The sequence below is a fragment of the Ammospiza nelsoni genome, chromosome 3 (assembly GCF_027579445.1).
Source record: "Ammospiza nelsoni isolate bAmmNel1 chromosome 3, bAmmNel1.pri, whole genome shotgun sequence".
NCBI classification, from domain to species: domain Eukaryota; kingdom Metazoa; phylum Chordata; class Aves; order Passeriformes; family Passerellidae; genus Ammospiza; species Ammospiza nelsoni.
In genome coordinates this window covers 94,916,257-94,940,364 of record NC_080635.1, presented here as the reverse complement: position 1 = coordinate 94,940,364, position 24,108 = coordinate 94,916,257, and the positions used below count along the sequence as shown (strand labels likewise).

Below are 24,108 nucleotides of genomic sequence, written 5' to 3'. Positions count from 1 at the left end.
TCTAAAATGGCACCATTAGCTATTCAGAGTGTGCCAACCTTGGCAATTTTCCTGGTTAGCTCAGTGAGTATTGCGTGCAATCAAGTACTCCCTTTTAATTGAGAGCTTATTTAGCTGTATAACTTGAGGAGCATAAGGTTTGAATATCTAAGCCTTTGCATCTTTTTCACTTGCAGATAAAAATTATTTTTAAAACAATTTTCATATAATTTTTAATAGAAAATAAGATTCCTTAAGAGGAAGACCTGTAATGTTATAGTATCACAAGGGTCAGCCCTTAAAAGACTTACAGGATGATAAATCAATTGAGACCAAATATATTTGTGGGTTATTTGAAAGCCATATGTTCAGCCACACAAAAAGAGTGAACACATTCATTTGTCTCAAATGCCAAGAGACTGGATTTCTGCTCACATGCCTCAACGTGTGCTGTTGCAAAAATACAAATATTTGCACACCAGTTCAAATACAGACAACTAGCCATTAGTCATATGCCCCACTGCATGCACATATATATATGTGTATATATATATATATATATGTGTGTGTGTGTGTGTGTGTGCGTGCGTGTCTTTACATATGTATCCATATATGTGTATATACACACACTCCTAGTATATTCTTGGCTTTGAATCTATCTTGCACTTCTACTTTGATCATGAGATAGACTCCCTTCTTGATTCACAAGTTAGGGAAGCTGGATAAAGAGCTTCAGGAGGCAGTGTGTGGATGCTATGAAAAATGATTCTGGTCTTCAGTCTTGTCCATGCTGAAGTCCAAGGGGTGTCCTCTGTAGGCGAAGCATTGCGAGTTGGAGAAAGGCTGGCTCCAGTCTGCAGGGGCTGTCTCCTTTCATACTGAATAATAGATGTAAACATAATAAACTAAAGTCTGTGTCATAAATCCTGTTGGTTTATTCAATTTGTATACAAAGTGTTTTGATTAATTTTAGTTTTATTTTTTCTTACAGGAAATACTGGATAGATCCCACAATGGAAGACGGGAAGCCCGTTTGGGCTCCACACCCAACTGATGGGTTTCAGATGGGGATGATTGTGGACATTGGTCCTGACAATTTAACTATTGAACCTTTGAATCAGAAAGGCAAGGTAAGTGTGTCACAAACAAAGGAACAGAAAAAAAATACACAAAGAAACCACCTTACCTGTAGGCCACGTCTTTGCCCCTATCTTCAACCAGCTTTCTGTTCTAAGTTTGGCTAAGGATCTTTGTTCAGCTTTAGCTTGTATTGCAATGGACCCCTCACACTGACAAGAAGCATGTATTTGTCAGTTATCTGCACATGCATTGAGTATGTGCTCATGAAAGAGAGGAGGCTTGAATCTCTGTAGCCATTTGATTCAGTACTGTATGCTTTATTTTTCTCAATTAGACACTGATGAAGAGCCTGCTGTTAAGATTAGCTTCTCTCTTTTTCCTTACATGCATGGGAAGGGTCCTACAGGGATGTGCTGGGCCCTGGCTAAGATTAGACACCATTAGACTGATGAAGACTGAGAGATGAATCCTCTTAACTCAAGTGCCTTGAGAAGTAATATGACAAAAAAAAAGATGCTGTGGAATTGCTACATCAAATTAAAATCAAATAAATGTAACTTTTAAAATGCAGACCTAATTCATCCTAATTAGTGTGTTCCAATGGCTTGATTTATCATGACATCTTTCGGACTCATTATGTCGTAACTAAATGTCAGTTTTTGCAGGAAGCACCTTCAAGCTATCAATTATCCTAATTCAAATGGTCAGATTCCTGGGTTGTACTAGCTAGAATAAGATTAGCATTGCCTTAAAAGTTGTGGTTTCAGTCTTTTTGAGTATATTTTTTGTGCCCTTTCTAATAGTTTTGGTTTTTCTTGTGTTCAAGGATGTAAAAAAGACAACAATGTGTTTTGTTGTCTTTTTTTTATGTTAGCAGTAGGAGAGAATGCCTTGTCACAGGTCAAAAGGTTATGCAGCAGTCCTTCCTTTTGGGGGAATATTTATAGGCTTTCTTTTTTGTGCATCTTGGACAGGAAGTTGATTTTGCCTTCCTTAGAAATACAAAGTAAGTATAACAACTGATTTTTGAGTGAGAGAGATAAAGTGTATAGGTTTAGTAGTAGCAGTAGTATTCATTTGTCAGTTTGAGGAGGAGCAAGATTATTCAGACAAGGATATTAAATATTCCAGATCTATGGCTAATATGAAAATGACTTAAATAAATTTCACCCCCACTGCTGTTTCCGTTTATATTCCCCAATGGTCCTGATGCCATAAGGAGCAAAAGACTTTACTCTGAGACAGAAGCAATAATAATGATATTTCTGAGTCACTATTTATTTCTAACATATGCTCCTTTCAGGGACTATAAATAATATAAAAAAAAATCAACAAAAACCAAAAAATGATCCTAAAATACAAATAGTTTGTTTCATGGTTTTCTCAACAACAAAAAAAATCTCGTTTGTCTAGGGAGTTTGTTATTCTGCTGTTGGCTGTTTTGAATTAAGCAGATCAATTAAGAGCCTAATGTTCATTCAGCTAAGGGAACAAACACTTCACAGTCTAAATAGAGATTATGGTCCAGTATTTTAAACTATCAAACTTAATTTATTAACCATATATTAATAAAGGTGGACTAAAAGGTTTTCTTGGTTACCTTCTCAGTCTTTTCAAGGTGTCATTGGTTTCTTTTTCAAGAACTATTTCTCATTGCTTTTTGGCTTATTAAGACAACTCTGTCCTTGTGCACTTAGACCATTCATTTGAAGTAGTCAGCATTTATACTCATTATCACTTTGTTTTCTTAAAATGGTAGTTCAGAAGTGCTCTTCAGCAAGAATGCGTGATCCAGCAGCTCTGGAGTTGCCCATGATAATTACAGGGAGGAGAGGAGTAACCTGATCTTGTAAACATATCCCGGCAGTGTAACTTATTATTATTTTTTAATCTGGGTCATTACCATGTCATATGTATTCTCTGTAGGCACTGGTAGCTTGCCAGAGGTCACAGTCTGAAAAGGAAATGTGTATGCATGTGTTTGATTATTGCCTTTTATGACACTGTTGTCAATAGCTGCAGTAGATGCTGCAAGGCAGCAGTTTCACCGTGTCTTAAACCCCTCCCTCCCTTGCCCATCCGTGGCCAGCTCTGGCACTGCAGAGTGGCACCTCCCAGCTCCGAGCTGTGCGTGACACCCCAAACGAGGTCAGAGAACAGATCCAACTGGAAGAAGTGGAAAGTTTTCAGGATGGCAGAAAGCAGTAGAAGGGGGGCAGAGGAGCTGAGGCCATTGTGGTGGCAGGTTGCTTCACATTTCATTATTAAACCAAGTTACCCAGTCCAGGCTCTGCGAAGGTCCAACACACCAATTCACTTAAACCCCAGCAGGAGCAGTTTTGGGCACCACAGCCCATGCCCAAGTGTTTGCAGCTCTGTGCAGAACTGTGTGTCTAAGGGAGCTGGGGATCTGAGTCACTCAGCCTGCCCTGCATGTAGAGTACGGTGAGCCACAGGAGTGTTTTACTGGAACAGAGGATGTGTGTTACATGATGGGAACCTTTTCCCAAAAGTAGATCATTGGCTTGTAAGGTTTATAAATGCCAGAACTGGAAAATAAATACCAGGAAAAAACAGCTGGAGAAACTGGAGAGGCTTTGGTAATGAGCATGGTCACACCTAGAGCTGGAATCCTGCCCTGAGAACAGGCTCCAAACTGGATTGGTTGTACCAGAGCTGGCAGTCCTGGCCCATGGCCCACCAGCAGTCACCTGCTGGTGGTACAAGGAAGAAGGCAGGTAGAGAGGGAATCAGCTGTTAAATTCAACTAGTATTGTGCTTTCATTTCTCCTTAAAGTGTTATTTTCTGAATGTACTGGGATTCGTAATCTTGGATCCTGTTGCATATATCTTCTTTTTCTTTGAGGCTAAAACAAGGAGAAGGCAGATGACAGTGAAATTGCTAAACAGGGGATTTACTCTTTTCTTGGAGGTAGCAAATGTAAATAAAGTGATTAGGAAGAGATGCACTGGAAGAGCTTGCACCTTGAGATACCATTCTGGGCACCATGGGGCCCAGAGGAGTAGGGGGCAGGCACTTCTTAGAACATCAGCAGTCATGAGTTTCTGGCAGTCACTGGGAGGGTGTGAGGTGCTGCAGGCACTCGCTGACACCCCTCCTGCCATCGACTGAAAGACACCTTATGGCTCTGTGCCTCTTCTAAAGGGTCATGCAAGGCTTTATGGGCCACCTGCTCTGGTATGCTGTGAATAACCAGAAAGGTATTTTTCCCAGCTAAGTATAAAAGAATACATGTACTTTGAAAGTAAGGATCAGAATGTTCAAAGTTCAGTGCTTCAAGCTAAGGTGGTTTTGTTTGTTCTTTTTTTTTTTTTTTTAACAGTGAGCACAACTTGCTTGCACAAGTGAGACATGCTCTTGTCTGTCTTACTCATGGTTTGTTCTGCTGTAGGTTGATTTTGGAAATACAGCTGAGAGTAGGGATGTCTCCTGTCTGTATCTGGAAGGTATAAAGGAAGGCATGGTTACACGTATTGGATTACATGGTAGAAAGAAGATCCTGCTTGAATGGAAAGATATCTTTTTTCACTCATCTAGTTTCTGGGAGAATAGTTAAGATTGCCATTGGATTTCAAGGGTTGCTTCATTACAAAGACGACAAAAAAAAAACCCTTTCAGAATGCCCTAAACCTTGTTTTGCTTCCTAAGACCATTTTATTGTCTCATAAGATTAATACACTCTCCACTCCCTTAGAACAAACTTGTCCGAAGTTATGGTTAATGCAAAACTCATTAAGCCCCTCAAGTATCTGAAGGGCTTTTTCCTTAAAATAATTGTTTAAAAAAATTAAAAATAGTAAAATATAGTAAAGAATTTCTTTGAATATTTTCTTATTGATAGATTAGATTATTAGCTTATTTTCTTTTTAAAATACTAGATTTTAATACTTGGAGCTGTGCATGTCTAGCTATCATACTTATCTACATGACAAGTACCTTACCTTACATAAAGTATTCCAAATGTGATGTATGGCAGTGAAATTTTATTTTTTGCATATTGAAAGTGTACCTATGTTCTTATCTAAAAAAGCCCAGCGGAAAAGCATTAACTTTCAGATAGGAGATAAGACAGCATGACTTCTCTGAATTGTTTTTTTTTTTTTTTTGGCGGGGGAGGGGTTTGTTTGTTTTTTTTCCTTTAAATTTATCTTGACTCAGAAGGCTTAGTGGTGAGGACATTGAAAAAGCCATTCCTCTTCTGGGTTAGTTCTAGCATGACTGACTTTAGCTTCAGAAATGTTAAAGTATCAGAAGGTTAGGAAGAGTCTCACAGAATAGCTGGGAATCGTGTTTATTCTCTCCTGTCTTTGTTATTGATTAATGGGTTTACACATCAGCAGACAAGAACAAGAAGTGAAGTTACATTTTTGTGAAGCTCATCATATTATTTTTAAACTTTCCCACTGTTTCATGCAGAGGGAACTGATCATGTAGGGAAGTGTTGTATTCCAATACATCTTTACCAAACAAGATTTACCTTCAGTGTTGACGAACTTGTAGAGAAAATGATGATGATGATATGTAGCTACGGTAATACTGTGAGAGGGAGGAAAGGGTGTGGTGAATCTCTGCCCTGCTAAAACTCTGAATAGCAGCAGGCATCTTTCTGAGGTAGGTAAAGACACTGAAGGCTTCCATGGCCCTCACAAACTCTGATAAAGAATATTTTGGAGGAAGTTGGTGTGATGGATGTTCAGATGTTCCATCGTTATCGAGCAGCCTTGTTTCTCTTAGGAAAACATCTTGTACATACTTTTTTGCATTAGATCCTGACAAGGGGATGACAAAATGTATTTCATTATGGCTACAAATTGCATACTTTATGATAACTTGGTAGGGAAGGGATACTGTAGATTTCATGCTTTCTGTCTGGCAGCAATTAGTTCTGCTCTGAGACATTTTTAACTATTCCCACTTCAAAGAGGGTTGCAATTTGTGGCTGTTAATGATGGTGTAAGCCCCAGGACTTCTCAGACTGTTGTGCCCAAGAAAATATGAAACAAGTTGCTGTCTTTCTCCTAAATTTCCCTGTGAGATGTTTCTCATGGTACTACCTCACTGAGTACAATGTTAAACAAGCAAACATGTTTGTTTATTAAGTTCTTTAGATCCAGTTGGTTGCCTTTTCAAATATTAGACCAGACTTCTTGTCTCCATTTCCATGGGGAAAAGGAGCCTGTGCCTGCAGTGGCATGGCGGCTGTCATGTTTAATTGGTACAACAGGGGTTTTGTTCATTCATCACTGGCTCAAACGAGCTGTTACTACAGTAAACAAAAAAAAAAAAAAAAGATTTAAAAATCTCCTTTGTACAATAGGTATTTTTGTGCAGATGCTGTAATGCATGCTTGCTTGGATGTTTTTCCTTCCTTTTTACAGCAATATAAATTATGATTTCTGGAGATGAAAAAAGAAACAAAGATGCTTTTGTTATGAATTTTTCCAGTTGGATGTGAACACTTGATAAATGGTTGTTTTGTATAACTGGAATACAAGGGTTGAAGGAAGGTCTTGTTTTATTGATTTATTGAAGAAAAAAACCAAAAAACCAATGACCAAAGCTACAGTATTTGGTGATACAGAGGATGTTATGTATTGAACATTAATATTTTAAGTAGGAATATTTTAAAACAGACTATCATAACAACATCACAGTCCTTTGACTGAACTAATGATTTGCATTTTATTCTTTCTTCCTTGCAAAACTGAGGAAATTGTGTGTAATTTATAATGCTGTTACATCTGCATCACTTTTTTAGTCTTATCTTTTGTATTGCACAGTATGGCATGCAATTTTCCACCTGAGAATCAAATATTATTGCACTAAAATATATATTACAGTGAATTCATTTTTATAAGTGTAGTAATATAAATGCAGCACTTTTTGTCTGCATCTAGTAATTCAGTAAAATTTCCAATTCTGAAGTATAAATCTGGTGACTTCATTTGAAATCATGCATAATTACAGTGCACTCACTTGTATGATTGCATGAGATGTCTTTGAACTATATTTCTATTTTATGGAATTCTGACAATGTTAATGTTTCTTATCTAACAGACTTTCCAGGCTGCTATCAACCAAGTGTTTCCTGCAGAGGAGGACAGCAAAAAGGATGTGGAAGACAATTGTAAGTTATGAATTTAAAAATAAATTTTGCATTTGAAAAACATATATACAATGAAATGAATATTGTTTCCTTACAAGCTTCCTCTTTCTTCCTGGTTGTCTTTGTTTGAATTTATGTATGACCTTTGCTAGTCCTTTAAACTTCTCAAAGGAAGCCCATTTAAAATATAATTTATTGTGGTTTTTAGTTTTCATATGAACACTTCAGAGGAATGGACAGTTACCTAATTCCCATATAGAACTATTGCTTAACTTCAGAAATATTCTGTTCAGCATTATGGGTGTAACTATACTTTTTATATGTGACAAAAGACTCGGTGTCTTTATCAGCACCTGTATTTGTATAGCATTTTCCTGCATTTAAGGAATTTCTCAGATAGCATTCATGTGGAAGTAGAGGTAATGGAATATAAGTTTTAAGATTACCTTCCCAAAACTGGGGATGGGAATCTAGACCTATCAGGACCACTAAAAAGGATAGACTTGAATTGAATATAGGAATGCTGGTGGAGAAGGAGTTTTGAGGTGAGCTTGTGTAATAAATGTCACTGTTGATCTGCAGGACTTTTGTTTTGTTGAGTATTTTGTAGTTAGGTGGATGGAAACAGTTGTCAAATATGGGGAGAGGGGAGAGAATACTGGGAAAGCTGAGTGAGTGCTGTGATCAGCTTTTAGACAACTGTTAAATATTTTGCTGTTGCTGCACTCTCTGAGCAATCACAGAGCCTCTCCTGTCTTGAATACGGATGAAAGCAAATCTTTTCAACATTTCCTATAGTGTTTACTGCTTGGTGAAAATACTGAAGACTTTGTAAATAGTGGGCAAAAATACCTTCTATTGTTCTTAGTTTAAAATAAAGGCTAGGGGTCTGGTCTAGGTGATGTAACTTCAGTTCCTGTCCTTTAATAGGGTTTGGTATTTGCATCCCATGACAGGAATTGCAGCTGTTACAGCTCCTCCATGAGAAACAAAATGAGATCTGAGTCTTATGCTCTGACTTAGATGGTGCAGTGTGGTTAGAATCAAGCAGATAGCTTTGCTTCCAGCTGCTTATATTTTTGTAACAAGGATGTGAGTTCAAACTTTTCAAAGCTGTTATCTGTATTCTCTGTACATGGTGATTGTTAGGGAAATGCACTTAATCTGTGCATCTGTCCCAATGATTTTACTGAGATGTCCTGACGCTCTATGTCCTGGTCAGGGAATTGAAACGAGATTATGGAAATAATTTAAGATTCCAACAGAATACTATTCAACTAAGTTAGTCGAAGAAATTATCTTCTTTGGCTTTGTGAGAAGATAAAACTTAAAAATCCTTTGTTCAATAATCCCTTCTGTATCAAACATTATTTTAACTTTCCAGTATACTCTAACTTGCTGCTCAGAAGTTGCAGTTCATTTGCAGGATGTGTGAATCCCAAATTCAATTTCCTTCTCTGTCAGAGAGTATTTGCGTTCACTATCATTGATTTCTAGGAAAAACAACTATACTGAGTGCTTATAAAACTGTTCTAAAAAATCCTGAAAGGTAAGTAAAAGGACAGGGTATTGGATAAGACTGTTTAAAAAACCCCAGTTCTACAGATGCAGATCTGCATCTTGCCATTTCTTCATAAAATAATTTTCAATAGAAATCCTACTTTGTGGTATGGGCAGGAGAGCCACTGTGAGTAAATTTGGCATTGACATTCCCTAGTTTTTAGTCCTTCACTTCACTTATGTGAACTATGTGTGTGTGTAAGTAAATATATGGAGAACTAAATGCACATGTATACACTGGTTATATTTAGACACGAGCCATATGAATATTCAGAATTCTCTCTCTCTCCGGTGACTTCCTTTGCCTTTGGATATGGATGCCCCTTCCAAAGGATTTATTCTAAAGAAGATGCATTTTGAATTTGCTGACATAAGCCTTAGTTTGCATGTCTTGAGGTGGTGGCATTCCCTTGGGGAGCATGCTCCTATTGCACATGGAGTCTGCAGGTACAGCTGCTTTAATTGCGATGAGGGCACTGGGGACACAATGAAATCTGGAGTCCTTTGCTTTTGAGATAAGCAACCTAATAAAAAGTTGATGATTAACTGCTTCCTTTAATATACTGCAAACTCAGAGAGGTTCCTAAAAAGATATGGTCAAGGATGTTGATAGACAATTACTATGTAATAATTTCTCATCTCAATACTGAGAATCCAAATGACTTCAAGTTTGCTAATTTTTTACCACACTGTCCCCTCCCAGGCACATAGAGGGGCAGAAGGAGACTTCAACTTTCATTAGAGCAAGCAGGAGTTTCTGTTTCTGGCCCATTTCCTTTTAATGTCTCTTTCTCTTGGGATGACCTCAATAAAAGAGGTGAAGGCAGACCTGCAATCTGTGGTCCCAGTGCCATTTTCTCAGGCATGTGAGCTGAGAATGCGCGGGGAGGGGAGGATGAGTCTGGCTGTGCAGCACCGGGTGTCTGTGCTCGGCTGCTGCAGCTCCCGGTGACCGTGGGCTTGTGGGGGAATGTGTGTCTGCTGTGCTGGCAGAGGAGGAGCTGTGGGGATGGGGGCCAGCCTGCTGTTTCATGAAGGAGCTGTGCACGGCCACAATTTCAAGGCTGTTATGATCCAAAGGAAGAGTTTACCTAGGGTAAAGCTAAAGCGTGCCTTGTGTGCTTCTGTCAGGGCAGGAATATCAGTGCAAGGGGTTTTGTGGAGGGAGGAGGTTTCTTCTGAACAGACCAGAAGCTACAAGGTCCTTTGAGAAGTGTAAATGATTCCAGATATTTTAGACAAAGCTGTATTTAGTCGTGTAATGAAGGGAAGGGCTGTTATTCAGCAGAGCTATGCAAGCCAAAGGGAGGCTGCAACTTGCTGGTGAACCTGACTTTGCTTCAGGCCAGTCTAGTGCAGATAAGGAGGGGACAGAGCCACCTCCACTCCTCAGTCCTCTGCAGGAGGAAAGGTAAAATGCAAAACAGAAACACAGGTGTGTTTGAGAAGCTCCCATTTTCCTTTGTCAGTTCAGCAGGAGGAGTGTTGAATGAGATGTTAAGAGCTGCTTACTGAACTTCAAGTATCCTTGGGGGGATAGGTGGCTGGGTAGGTTGACTTTAGGTCATGCAAACTGGCAGCCCTTTTTGCACATTTATGTAAATAAGTTAGAATACTTTGCTGCTGCAGCCCTTGAGAAAGGGTGTCAGTTCAACATAAAACAACCTTGTTGGTCATTATAGATAAGAGGTGTGTATGTGACACTTGTGTGAGGTGCAAGCTAGTGGTTACTATTACAGAATCACAGAACCAATTAGGCTGGAAAAGACCTCTGAGATCACTGAGTCCAACCTCTGAGCTAACACCATCGTGTCAACTCGATTGTGGCATTAAGTGCCATGTCCAGTCTTCCCTTAAAAAGAAAAGACATTATTGGTACAGTGCTTATTTCATCCACAGTAGTTGGATGGATAGAAGTTTTTGTACTGTATTACTGTAAGGTTTATCAGTGTGGCAGTCTGTCAGTTGTCACTACACAAAATAGTGTTGTACATTTGACTTGAAGCAGTGAGATAAAAAGTATTGAGCATATTTAAAAATGGAGGCTGTGTAATGAGTAGTGCCCTCATTTGGTTTAGGGAAAATATTTTTAACAGTGTTATAGTGGGAACTGAAAACTACCTCTGTAATAAAGGCTGCTGACACTTTCCAGGGCTTTGTAGCTGAAAACAAGGACCAGCTTTGCCAGAATGTGAACCTCTGAAAAGTGAAAGTCTGAAGCTTTCTGTGGGTTCGACCATCCTGTAACAGTTCAGCAGTTACAGAATCACAGAATGTTCTGATCTGGAAAGGACCCACAATACTCATTCAATCTAGCTTTTAAATTAATATTGGCCCATAGAGGGATCAAACCCACAACACTGGTCTTAGTAGCACTGTGCTCTAACCAAAAGAGCTAATCTCAGGGTCAGGTGTTTTATGTTAAAGAACAAAGGAGAAAGATACAGCTAAGTTTTGATGTGTTCGCATTTTTTTACCCCTGACAGTTTCTCTGAGGAGGCCTAGTACTCACAAAATTCAGAACCGAAGCAGGGAAGGGTTAGTGCCTGGTATTGTGATGCTGCTGTTGCTGCCTCCAGATCCAGATTAGATGTTTATATTCAGCAATTCAAAAATCACCAGAAGCCAGCTGTTACTCCAAATGTCAGTTGGGTGGCATTACCCGGGGACACTGTGGCTGAGATTGGAGAGGGAAACAGGAAGTGTCGGAAGGAAGGAAGTGTCGGAAGGAAGGAAGTGTCGGAAGGAAGGAAGTGTCGGAAGGAAGGAAGTGTCGGAAGGAAGGAAGTGTCGGAAGGAAGGAAGGAAGTGTCGGAAGGAAGGAAGGAAGTGTCGGAAGGAAGGAAGGAAGTGTCGGAAGGAAGGAAGGAAGTGTCGGAAGGAAGTGTCGGAAGGAAGTGTCGGAAGGAAGTGTCGGAAGGAAGTGTCGGAAGGAAGTGTCGGAAGGAAGGAAGGAAGGAAGGAAGGAAGGAAGGAAGGAAGGAAGGAAGGAAGGAAGGAAGGAAGGAAGGAAGGAAGGAAGGAAGGAAGGAAGGAAGGAAGGAAGGAAGGAAGGAAGGAAGGAAGGAGGGAGTCATTGGTGGGGATTTTGGTAGGCAGCAGTTTCTGTGCTTAGAGGCTGGTGTGAAGGCAGATGCTCCATGTTTGACAGACAGGCTGTTTAAAGCAGCTTACACTGAGCAGAGCCTGTGTTTGAGGCTTCTGCAGTCCAATTGTTTGTTCAGCAGCTTTCTGTAACTTCAGTTACAGTTAAGAGCAGGTTAGTGGTTTTTAAAATGTATATAGAGTCAGTACTCCTGTTCTCAAGACAGTGTGAAGAAATGATAGGGTTAAACTGTAAACAAAGAGAGGGGAAGAAAATTTTCCTTAATTGAAGATTTAGGTTTTTTTCTGTACTTAAAGGTAGTCCAGAGCTCTTAATGGTATGTGATTGTTTTTTACTTGCAGGTTCCCTGATGTATTTAAATGAAGCCACTCTCCTTCACAATATCAAAGTTCGGTACAGTAAGGACAGAATTTACGTAAGTATTCTGTGTCATGACAACCAATCTAATAGATATGTCCTTTCAAAAATTCACCATGTGTTTCCACTTCTGTTTTTTTTTTCCTATAACAGAACTGCTAATGTGGAAAGGTCGAGGTTGTAGGCCTTTTTTTTGCTTTTTTTTCCTTATATTATACTTTTAGATCAGAATCCCATCTGATTTTTAGCAGGCAGAGCAGTAGGTTTTTCTCTACATGACTGTTTGTGTGCAACCATAGCACAGCTTTGTATCACAAATGTTCCTACAGGTAACTTATTTCACTGTCAACAAAGATGGTTTTCTTTCTTCATTATTTTTGAACGAAGCAAACAGGTGCCGTCTTTGACACCTCCTAGCTCAGATGTCCATCTTAATCTTTTATATTGCTATCAAATTGCCTAATTGTACTTAATGAATTCTGACTAAATTACATTTTGTCCTTGCCATCTGCCCAGATACTGACAGCTGTGAAACAGAAGATAAGAGTTTTCTTTCTTTTTTATTTTTTTTCCCCTAATAGAAAGCTGGCTAGGGATAATACAAAACAGTTCTACATATTTTAAAGTGTCTGTGTTAAAATAATCAACCTTTCTTTTAGCACATATTATAAAATTAATTTAGCTAAACCTTTTTATATAAATGTAAAAAGAAAGTATAATTGTTTTCTTCTGTTGCAGTTGATTTACATAGCTTTAAATTTTTTATGGCTCAAGGTCAAGCGCCAGCTTTAAAATATAAATAAATAAAAATGGCCATTTGAATGCTGCTCTGGAAAAATAATCCTTAAAGAAACCAAACCAAACAATAAAACCTCCCAAAGAAGCAAAATTCTGAATATGGACTGAACATGGGATAGGATAGTATTTTCATAAAGTAGGATAGTAGTTCATAAAGCCTTTCTTCAGTGTAAACAAGTACTACTAATATGTTGTCCAGAACACGTGTATTTTCTGAAGGAAAAAACAACCACTTTTTTTTCAGTTTATAATTTAACTGCATTTCCCTTGTGAACAGTTTTATGCCTTTTTAAAAATCCTGGTTAACAATATTTATCTTGTTATTAAAAGGAAAGTTAATATTAGTATTTGCAACTCTTGAAGGAAAGTTTTCCTTTGGTGAAGTAAGTGCTGAAAAGAGAACTACTTAAGAATCATCATATATTGTGTGATTCAGTCTTCTATTAATGTATCACACAATAGTTTCCAAATTTTAGTCTTCTAGGGACATTCTCAGTAACAACAAAGCAAATAAGTTATTCACCTGAAGGTTTACCTCATTTTCTTCAGATCTTTTCCTGCAAATCTGATTTTTAATTTGATTTTGACCCCTCTTCTTTCCTGTATGTAACCTGGCAATTATAACTGAGCTTTAAGAGTTTCTTTCAGAAACATTAAAAATCCCCCTCTCTTCAGTCTTCCTTGTCCTATGGAAAGGTAAAAAGCAGCCTTTGTCTGAGATTCTTCTCAAATTCCTTCTCTGTAAGAGAACATTTGCATTCTGTAGTTCTCTCTGTGGAAGCAGCTATAGCTAATATTCTTTTGGCTGAATGCTTTTATTGCCTGGCTTGAATGCATTCCCAGGCAGGATCCTGTCAGTCCTTCCTGCTGAGTTGCTTCCATTAGATATTGAAAAGCTATCCTCCTCACTGGAGGACAGTGTGTTATGCTATCCATGAGCTTAGTTCATTCGCTTTTGAGCAGGAGGATTTGGCGTCCTGTCCTTGATCCAGTAATGCAGACAATAGGAAATAATTTAAAAGGAGACTGGGAGAAAGGTCAGATTCAGGACATACTCCACAGCTCGGTGGTTAGGGAATTTTCCCAGGAGAATTTCATAGAAATGCTGAGAAGATAATTAAAGGAACTGTAAAAATATATCCTATCTTGTGTTTGCATTAGCTGGAGAGGATCATAAATGTAATTGTTATATGGAGGCTATAGTCTGTAATAGACAATTGCTGTTAACCACTTGTTTGGATACTGCCTAGTAATTTGCTGTTATTATTTTCTTCACAGACCTATGTAGCCAACATTCTTATTGCAGTGAATCCATATTTTGATATACCTAAGTTTTACTCTTCAGATACTATTAAAAAGTACCAGGGTAGATCGCTGGGAACATTGCCACCACATGTTTTTGCAATTGGTATGTATTGAGCCTGTATTTGTCTATTAAAAAACAAACATTGAATACTTCAGAGTTATCTGTAAATTGCAACCTGCAGCAGTAATTAACTTATTTTGAACTATTATAAAATAAAAGTACTAATGGCTAAAATTGCAAATCTTCTCATCTTTTTGAAGAACTTGTAAATGAGAAACTGTGACAACTCTATTAGGATTATTCTGCACTTCCAGTGTTTTAAGTCTAAGCAATTCAAATATAATTTGCTACCATTAAAAAAACCTAAAAAAGAAATAATGAAATTCAAATTTTATAAGTTAAAAAGGTGTAATAATGATTGGCATTGTCTTTCAGTGTAGTAATTTTCTTTGCCTTAAATTACATTGCCAGAGCACATTCACTATTTCCTTTTATATGCTTATGTTACAGACAGAAATACATTGAAATGTTATTTATGGCTTAAATCTGATTTCAATCACTTTTGAAAATAAAAAATAATTGGAAACTATAATCAAAGCCTGACATGTTAAAGGCCTTCTCATTGTTTTGTATTTTATTTTGAAATAAAAAATATAATTAGCTGGAGTTTTCATACCTGTTACATAGTAAGAGAGATTTTTTCCCAAGTTTTCTCAGATGTTACTTGTTGCAAAGTACAACTGAAAGTTTCCCTTTAAAAATATATATAAAATAAACACAGACTACTATTTTGCAAATACATTTCATGAAAAAGATTTAGCTTTAGATTCTTGATTTTGTTTTGTTTCATTCTGGAAAAAGTTGAGTAAGCCTTTGTTTCCAAGACTTTGAGTTCTTACATGTCAGTGTTGGAAGAATTACAACTGTAGTATAAATTAAAGGAAAACAGAATTTAATAAGCTATAATTAATTTAATTGTAAACATTTAGTTTCTATTCCTGAAAATGTTACATTTTAATTTTCTGCATTGCAGCTTAACTTTATCCTTGCAATTCTGCTGAGTATTAATTTTTGTCATGTCAACCATATTCTTCTTTTTAAGCTGATAAAGCATTCCGTGACATGAAAGTGCTTAAGATGAGTCAATCCATCATAGTCTCTGGAGAATCAGGAGCTGGCAAGACAGAAAACACTAAATTTGTTTTGAGGTTTGTATGTGAACCAAAGTTAGTATTTGAATTCCTTGTGTTTATGCATTTGGTTGACATAGAGGCAGAGCAAACTAAGGTCATCAGTGGGTTTAAGATACAATTCAGTAAGATATGTATTAGCTTCTATGTGCACTTTATTACAAGAAATTGAGTTAAAAGCCGACATGATAATGTGCAGAAATAGCTACATACTCACAGAAACTTTAACTCAGTTGTACTGACATCATGTAGTTATTATGGCTTATGATACAGTCGTTTTGGTATTGCACATCTGGTAATGTGGTTGATAAAAAATGTAACTAGACATTAATTGTATCTTGCAAGACACTGTTGGTTTTGCCATAAATGTGTGTTTCTGTGTTCCCCCTGACGTTTTCTTTTTAGTTTGTTTATCTTTTTAACTTTAAAATACTTTACCCAAGTTTACTGAGTAAGACTGAATAGTGGTATTTATTTATTTATTGATGTTCATGTGCGGCCGATACTAAATCAAGTTTATTAAATTATATGGAAAGCCATATTGCTGATATATATCAGCCTTGCTTCCATATCTGCATTATCTTTTCATGGCTTTTTATCACTCTGGAACACTAACTGGAAAGAACTGGTCCTTTAAATACACCTATGTCAATAGGTGGCCTGATGATGCAGGGAAGCACAGTGTGGGCAGTGTAAATATGCTTGCCACCTTGCCATGCCTTGGACTTGTTTCCCTCTACAAATATTTAATTCCCTTTTCCCTAAAATAATGTATTTTCTAGTATTTCTCTACAGTAGAGGTATTATTTTCCACATCCCGTGAAGAACTGTCACAACTGCCTGTCTGTCCTTCATACTGCTCTGCACTGGCCCTGGGCAACCTTTCACAGATAGCTGTAAGAACTACTGCAAGGTGCTGGCAGTTTTTTACAAGGGACACCTGACTCTATTCCTGATAAGCGTAACAGAAAAAGACAGCAGGCACTGGAAGAATATCTCACAAGAGATGCTCTTCAAGATTATTCTTCCACTTCTCAGCAAAGGAAGAGCTCATTATCCAACAGGCAAATATCATCGCTGCTGCTTCTCCCCAGCACCCTCCACCATAGAGTCCCTCTACAAAACATAACTGAGTTTTAAAAGCTGGAAGATTTTACCCTTGTGGGTTTAGAAAGTAAAAGCTGCTAGTACAGCTCTTTTAGTGCTTCTAAATTTTTTTGGAAAGCCCCATTTTCAAGAGCTGTTTTTAACTTGTCCCAGATTCCCTTGTGAATTTCCAGAAAGCATGCCCTGTGAACAGGGAAAAAAAATTTAAAAAGACTGGGACTTTGGAGCAAGTAGATTGTGGTTCTAGTTTCTAATTCTTTCTTCAATTGCTAAATTGAATCCTGCCTTAATTGTATACTTGTAATTCCTTATCCTTACCATCTCCATGTGGAATTTTATTAACACTGATAGTTATTAATACAGAAACACTATGGATGGCAACAGTCTTAAATTCAGGAAATAGACATGAAACCTAATGTATTTAAAAAGATTATTAATAAATACACATAATACAGTAATAGTTTGATTATATTTCTATTAAACTGTAATTTCCATATACATGTTAAAAAGAAATTTCTAGCAGGCCTTGGAGTATTAAAAAAAATTGGAAGTGTGCAAGAATATTTTTCTTTTAGCAAAAAAGAAAAGTAAAAGTAAAGTTAAAGTTTATTTCAAAGTGCATAGGTATTTGAAACTTTAAATCGGAATGCGTTTCATATAGTAATTAGTATTTGTGCACAGCCATGTTAAACCCTGCTTAAGTGAGGAAACCTGACATGAGATGAATGATACTGATTTTTTTTAATCTTACTTTACAGGTATTTGACAGAATCCTATGGCAGTGGCCAAGATATTGATGACAGAATTGTAGAAGGTACGGAAGTTTCTTTCATTTAACTACAGGTTCCAACATGATTTTTTTTTTCAGAAATGTGACTCAACAGCAAGCGAATAAAAGTAGCATAGAAATGCTATCAGACTTTCTAGAGCATAATTTATAGGCAGTTGATCTTCATCCTAGGTTTTGAAACATTTTTTATTTTTAATTCACTTTATTTATTATAGTATCATGCTGTCATTTATTAGAAAACATTTATGTGTGTGTTTGAATTGAGCTTTACACATATAATGTACTCAAGGTGGTACCCAAAATGGAATTTTAAACTGCTTAAAATCTTCAAGGACAAGATTGTTTTTTCATTACTATCTGTTAGTACCAGGAAAATATAATTCCTCGTCCTCATTATCAAGTTCTCAAAGTCAAATAAAGTAGGGAAGTTCTTTTAAATTATGATTCTGGATCATATTTCTGTTCTAACATTTTTTGTCAGAAATCACATAATTCAGAATAGCACTTTGACTGTATCTATCTTTACAGTAGACTCCAAACGAGGTGAAGAGAGGCTGTGTTGATCCTTCTTATTGAGCCTCTTGAATGTTGCATATACTTCCTTCTTGGACAGAAAATAGCTTTTTGAGAAAATAGAAATACCTGAAGAACAAACAACCTTCAGCCAACCTAATAATTCCTCATACATCAGTTTTAGTCCTCTATAGGATAGCATAAATTTATGTGGAAATTTCTTGACTCTGTGTCTCTTTCTTAAAAAAAAAAATTACTTTTGCTTTAGATTTTCCTGCTTTCAAATTTGAACCACTTATTCAAGAGAAGTACTTCAGGCTTTAATCTCTTGTTGCTGTAACTGCTTAAACCAGTTCCTTAGTGAAATCCACTGTGTGCTAAAGGAACTCAGAAAGTGGGCAAAAGTTGGATAATGCCTGATGCAAATTAATTGGTACTTGTAGGTATTCCTCAAAGAGTTTGGGCTTTTTAATTTAGAACAGCATCTGATGCATGAATTCTGAAGGTTTTTAGGCATGATTTTAATGAATATGCTTGTGGCATATGTATTACTAGAGGAACCTTCAGCCTACCTGAAATACTTTGTGCAATTTGGTTTTGTTCATAATCCTTTCTTTAAAATTTCATATTACATAAAATGCCTGAATAAGTATCAAAGATCTTGTAAGAAGTCAGATTTGCATTTTTATGAACTTTAATTGTTAAAAAAATGAAAATACAGCCAAACAAAAAAAGGTTAATTCTCATGTCCTATTATATGATGCATTATCACCCACATTTTATTCAAGCATTGATGTTATTTCTTCATTCTTTAATTTATGTAGGAGCAGATATTTAAATGGTTGTTAGTGGAGTTTTAAATCTGAGTATCTGCTCACTTAGTTTCCAATGCTTATTTTTAGCTAGAAGCCTTAAAATATCTTGCAGATATTTTTAGTGGTTTATTGATAATGTGGTTTAGTAAACTATTTTTCTTTGATCCTCAAAGCTAGTAAAAAGCAGTCTTTCAGAGGCCTTCTATTTCATAATTAATAAGCAGTTTCAAACTGTTTAAACTGTGCATGATATTTGTATGAGTGTGTATATATATAGATATGAGAATTAGATTGCTTGCTGCCATTCTTTCTGCATGGCTTTAACATGCTGAAAAGCAGCAGCCAGTAAAAAATAAAATCAGCCAGTCACTTAATTGACCTAATTTGAAAGGACAGGGTTAAGTGGTTTTTGAAATCAACAGACTTTTCTAATATGATATTTATTAATTTCCAAGTCAATCTAAAACATTGCATGCATGACATTTAAGTGACATTTTTGTCTGCGGAATAAGTGAGTAGTTTAGATTTCATGAATAATAAATAATTGGGAAGCATTAAATTCTGCTCTGTCTCATGTAGTTAATGTATCAGTTATTTACCTACTTCCTATAGAAAAACATCACTGAATAACTTTTGGTATTTGTCTCTGAATTTCTGGCAGTATTGATTCAAGTACACTGCACTGTTACAAGACATTTAAGTACTTAATTTCATGGTCCACCACAATATATCCAGTATAATTTGCAAAATATATTATTCCTAATAGGTAATATTTTTCCTTTGATTTTCAAACCTTATTCCAAATAAGTCCCCCGGTTAATTGTATTTGTTCTCTGTTTCTTTTTGGTAGTTTCCTGATTGAATTCTAACACTACAAAAATTAATTTTTTAAACAGCAAATCCCCTATTAGAAGCTTTTGGAAATGCAAAGACTGTTCGAAACAACAACAGCAGTCGTTTTGGGAAATTTGTTGAAATTCACTTCAATGAAAAGGTACTGGAATTTTGTTACAGATAACCAGTGATGGGTTTTTTTGCCATATAATGGAAATGCTAGACTGGCAGACGGCTGAACAGACTTACTAGTCTTGCAGCAAATAGCCACTGTCCTACTTTACAGATTCGATTTGAATTGTGTCACCTTGAAAGAAAAACCAGAGCCACACTGTACTGTCTCATTACTGGAAAGCAGTGGCAACTCAGTAGGAAAATTGCTTCTACCAACAAAAGATTAAAAATGGGTCCCTTCATTGCATATGTGAGTCTTCTCATATGAAGACTAACTCACTTGCTGTTAGGTATCCATCCATTCCTTTAATGCTCAACTAAGTGTAAGTTATGTATTAGACATAAATGTATTTTGACTTCAAACTTTTTTATGTATTTGTATGAAATTTTGAGACCTTACATAGTAATCTATGTATGACAGAAGTCAAGGAATTGGTTTTTTGATAAAAATACTATTCAACTGTGTATCTTAATAAAAATTTTCTTTGTTCAGGTGTAGTTTTGTTTGGGTGGGATATGTATACACACATTCCACAGTTAAGGATGGCTGTATGGTTGGTCAGTATGTCCAAGGTGACGACTCCTGTGGATGTTCTCTAGAGATTAAATACATGCTTCCTCATCTTTCTGACTGAGGACAAACAAACTGCAAAAATTTGTTTCTTTTCCTGCAGACTTAAAGCTCATTTGTTTGGTCTTGAGCTTGTGGTCTTTTCCTAAGTTTTCATCACTTGGTTTGTAATTTAACTTCAGAGCTTTTGTTAATAGTTTACCTAGTAAATAACCCTCTGAATATCTTCAGAAACTCCTTCAAGGTTGCTTCAGCTTTCCACTGCAAGATCAGCCTGTTTACTTGAGCCCCTTTTTTACAAGGCATCACTTCTCACTTTGTGGTCACATTTTTAGGTCTGGTTTCTCAAAGTGATATGAGTACAGACTGAGACCTCCTGAATAAGGGAATGACTGCATAACTGCAATCAGATTTGTCAGTCAGCTAATCCTTCTTAGTTCCTGTAATGGCCATTAAGTTCAGGAATTTCCTTGCCATTAAGGTTTCTCAAGGCATAGGGAATTTTATCATAGGCCAGATAAGAAATAGCTTTCAAAAATATATGTCAGAATTCCTTCTCCATAAAGAAGTGCAAGTGTTGGAAATAAAATGTTGTGTCATAATTAATTTGCCCAAGATGTTGTCCAAATATGTACTCTATAATTTTAACCTCTCCTTTTATTTTACAAGAATCTCAGTAAAATGCACCTAAAGAAGGCTGTAATAGCACTGTCATACAGAAAGTGTAAGGATGGCTGTAGCAATGCTCTTTGCAGTAACTCCTGAGGTTCTGCTATGGATTTCTGCTTTTTGGGGTGAAGAAGACCTTTCTTTTAAGAAGAGTGTATGTATATACAATACATGAGCTGGGGAGAGAAGTAATGGTAAAGACAATGGTTTTTTCCTAGGCTTAATATGTATCAGGTAGAGATAGTTTTAAATCTTTTTTGGAGCAGTTTCTATTGAGCAAGTCATGATCAGGTAAAAGTAAATTGAAGACCTGAATCTTAAATAATGCTACAAATATTCAGATAATCAGAAAAATATTTCTTCTTCCTAGAACTCGGTGGTTGGTGGATTTGTGTCACACTACCTTCTGGAGAAATCTAGGATCTGTGTGCAAGGCAAAGAAGAGAGGAATTATCATATCTTTTATAGGCTTTGTGCTGGTGCTCCAGAAGACATTAGGGAAAAGCTATATTTAAGCTCTCCTGACAACTTCAGGGTGAGTAGCAGAGTCAGCATTTGTGAAGTTTGTCATATCGTCATATGTGGATTCTTCATATAGAACATATTAAAATCTCTATTTATTATCTTTGGCAGACTCATTATAATTAAAAAACCTGGATTTTCTTTTTGTTAAGTCTATTTGATCTTGGACTAAAGCTACCTGACATTTTTCTTTACTGGAAGAATTCCTGTACTTTTTCTCTGTCTTAAAATTGAGGAATCTGTGCTCTTCCAGAAAATGTACTGTTGCATACCCAACTGTTAGTAATGCTGTTACGGGCTCTTCTAGAGATGTAAAGTGTGAATTTCTTCAGTGCAAATCAAATCTGGTACATATCAGTCAGTTCTTTGCTTGTGTTCTGTCATTTGTTTCCATCTCTCACCATTTCTTGCCTTATATTTGGCTTGGAACATTATGGAAGTGGAATTTTGTTTATTCCTTAAATAAACAGACCAAATCTCTTGGGTTTTGAAGGGTTTTGTAATACAAAGATGTGGAATTACAAGGACATAAGTTAAATGACTGTCATCTCTTTAGACTTCTTTGATCTTAAACGAGACAAGAAGCACTGCAAACAAAGAATTAAGTTATTGTGCTGACTGTTTTCTTTGTTGGTTGATCTTCCTACTTGTTCTAAATAAAACTTGGACTGTGCTTATAGATTGCTTTCCTTTTTGTACTCAGTTCCATCAAAATTCAGCGGAGCTTTAAATATACAAATGTCCTGCCAGTTTTGTGCAAAGCAGAAGGTGAGACCTGAATCAGTGCACTCGCTGTGGGGAAGGTGGGGGCACCCTGCCCACCAAACAGACAGCTGCTGTTTGGCCAAGGCAGTCAGTCTCTCCTTATGGATGAGCCAGGAAATGGGCACAGAGCTGCACTTCCACGTTGTGTGCATTGTACATTTGTACTGTGGTGTCAAGGTGATCCTGCTCTCTAAAAGCCATGACTGTATTCTAGGACAAGTTTCCTTACTTTCTCAAGGCATTCTCTAGGCATTCATAGATCTTACATTATTTCTTTAAATATTTCGTTTGTATCTTTTTTTTTTTTTTCTATTTGTACTCACCTGTGTGATGGAAACTTGTTCTGGTGCTTATGAGGAAAGAACTGCTTCCATTCCCTAGAAGGAAAGTTTTTCTTTTGAAACACTCAACAAACACAATACTTAAGAACAGCCAACACCATTTATATTTGTAAAATGTGGAGCTAGTTTTCAAAACTTTCTTTTTTACTCTGCAGTTACTCCATGCAGTATTCTCTTGTATGATTTAAAGCTAAAATGTTGAACAGATTTTCAAGTACATGTTTTTATTGTGCAGTCACTTTTCCATTAAAATTTATTTCTTGAAGTTAATAGATTTTATTTCTAGAATATGCTGCCTACCCACCTTGGGGATTTTTTTAAAAATCAAGAATTCTGCTCATGAGAGAACCCAAGGTTGTAGATGTCAGGGTCAGACATAAAACCTTCTTAAAATCAGGCTGATGCAGGATAGCACTTAATAGCCTGAGTTCTTTTACAGAGGACATTTTATTGCATATTTCATGTATGAAGAGTCTGTAGTCACACCAGCCTCATCATACTGTGACCTGTTTTTTTACTTCTACTAAGACTATAGCTGACACTTTAGTTTCCATTAAGGATTTTATTGCTTTATCATAAGTTAGTACTTGAATTCTGAGTTCTTGCATGTGAAAGGTCCACTCTGCATGTTAAATTGCAAAACTTTAATGCAGCTTCTTTCTCTCTCTTAAAGTAGATTATCTTTAATTAAAAACCAAAGAAACAAAACCTTAGGATATTTTTCATCTTTGTAAGCTTGTAAATGAATTTAAATATTCTTAAAGTTTATTACTCGTATTGCACTAAATTTTCATCAAGTACCATTTTATGGGAGATTTTTAGGAAAACAAAATTGTAAAAGATAATTTTCCTCCTAAATTTGCATTTCTTTTGTCAAGATGATTTTTGTGTTCTTTGTTCTCATTTACTACTTCAGTTTTCATCATAAAATGGTTCTGACTAAGCATACTTGTGTCACTTTTTTTACCACATTTTGTTGACTGCACATCTGTTTCAGAGTTCATAGAAATGCCATCTTTCGAGCTTTTGATAATAGATTGTGATATTACACAAGGCAAAGTTTGATGATTGATCAGTATTTTCCAATCAGTACTAAATTTTACAAGAAAGATATTAATAAAAAACCTTGAACTCTAAAATTGGTTATTTAGAAAAGCTCATCCCTTAAGTCACATTGCATTGGCTCTATTGTGCCCCTTGTCTTGAGCCTTATGGCTTATCGAGGCAAAGTCCAAATTAGGGCCAGCTTGAGTTCTAAGACTCAAGCCTGGTTTCTTTAAAGTACACTTTGTTAGAAATAGGACCATCTCAAGTTTTTTTTTTTTGTTTTTTTTTTTGTTTTTTTTTTTTTTTGTTTTTTTTTTTAATTTTGTTTCGGTTTGGTTTGGCTTTTTTGGCGGGGGGGGGGGTGTTTTTTTTTTCTTTTTCAAAGAAGCAAAACATTTTTAAAAGATAGAGGATAAATTAATTCTGTTAAATCTTTGGGCTTCCTGCTCTTTGACT

General features: G+C 36.4%; 1 protein-coding gene across 1 annotated transcript in view; it reads left to right on the top strand.

Annotated features, from left to right (window-relative positions):
- The window catches only part of MYO6 (myosin VI), a 105,210-nt gene that overhangs the window by 28,768 nt on the left and 52,334 nt on the right, over positions 1 to 24,108 (top strand). Inside the window, exons 2-9 of the mRNA XM_059467396.1 lie at positions 971 to 1,109; positions 7,139 to 7,208; positions 12,195 to 12,268; positions 14,287 to 14,416; positions 15,417 to 15,522; positions 17,370 to 17,425; positions 19,626 to 19,723; positions 21,348 to 21,512. Coding sequence (XP_059323379.1) covers positions 993 to 1,109; positions 7,139 to 7,208; positions 12,195 to 12,268; positions 14,287 to 14,416; positions 15,417 to 15,522; positions 17,370 to 17,425; positions 19,626 to 19,723; positions 21,348 to 21,512 — 816 coding nt within the window. The 5' untranslated portion in view covers positions 971 to 992. The remainder of the gene's footprint in view (positions 1 to 970; positions 1,110 to 7,138; positions 7,209 to 12,194; positions 12,269 to 14,286; positions 14,417 to 15,416; positions 15,523 to 17,369; positions 17,426 to 19,625; positions 19,724 to 21,347; positions 21,513 to 24,108) is intronic.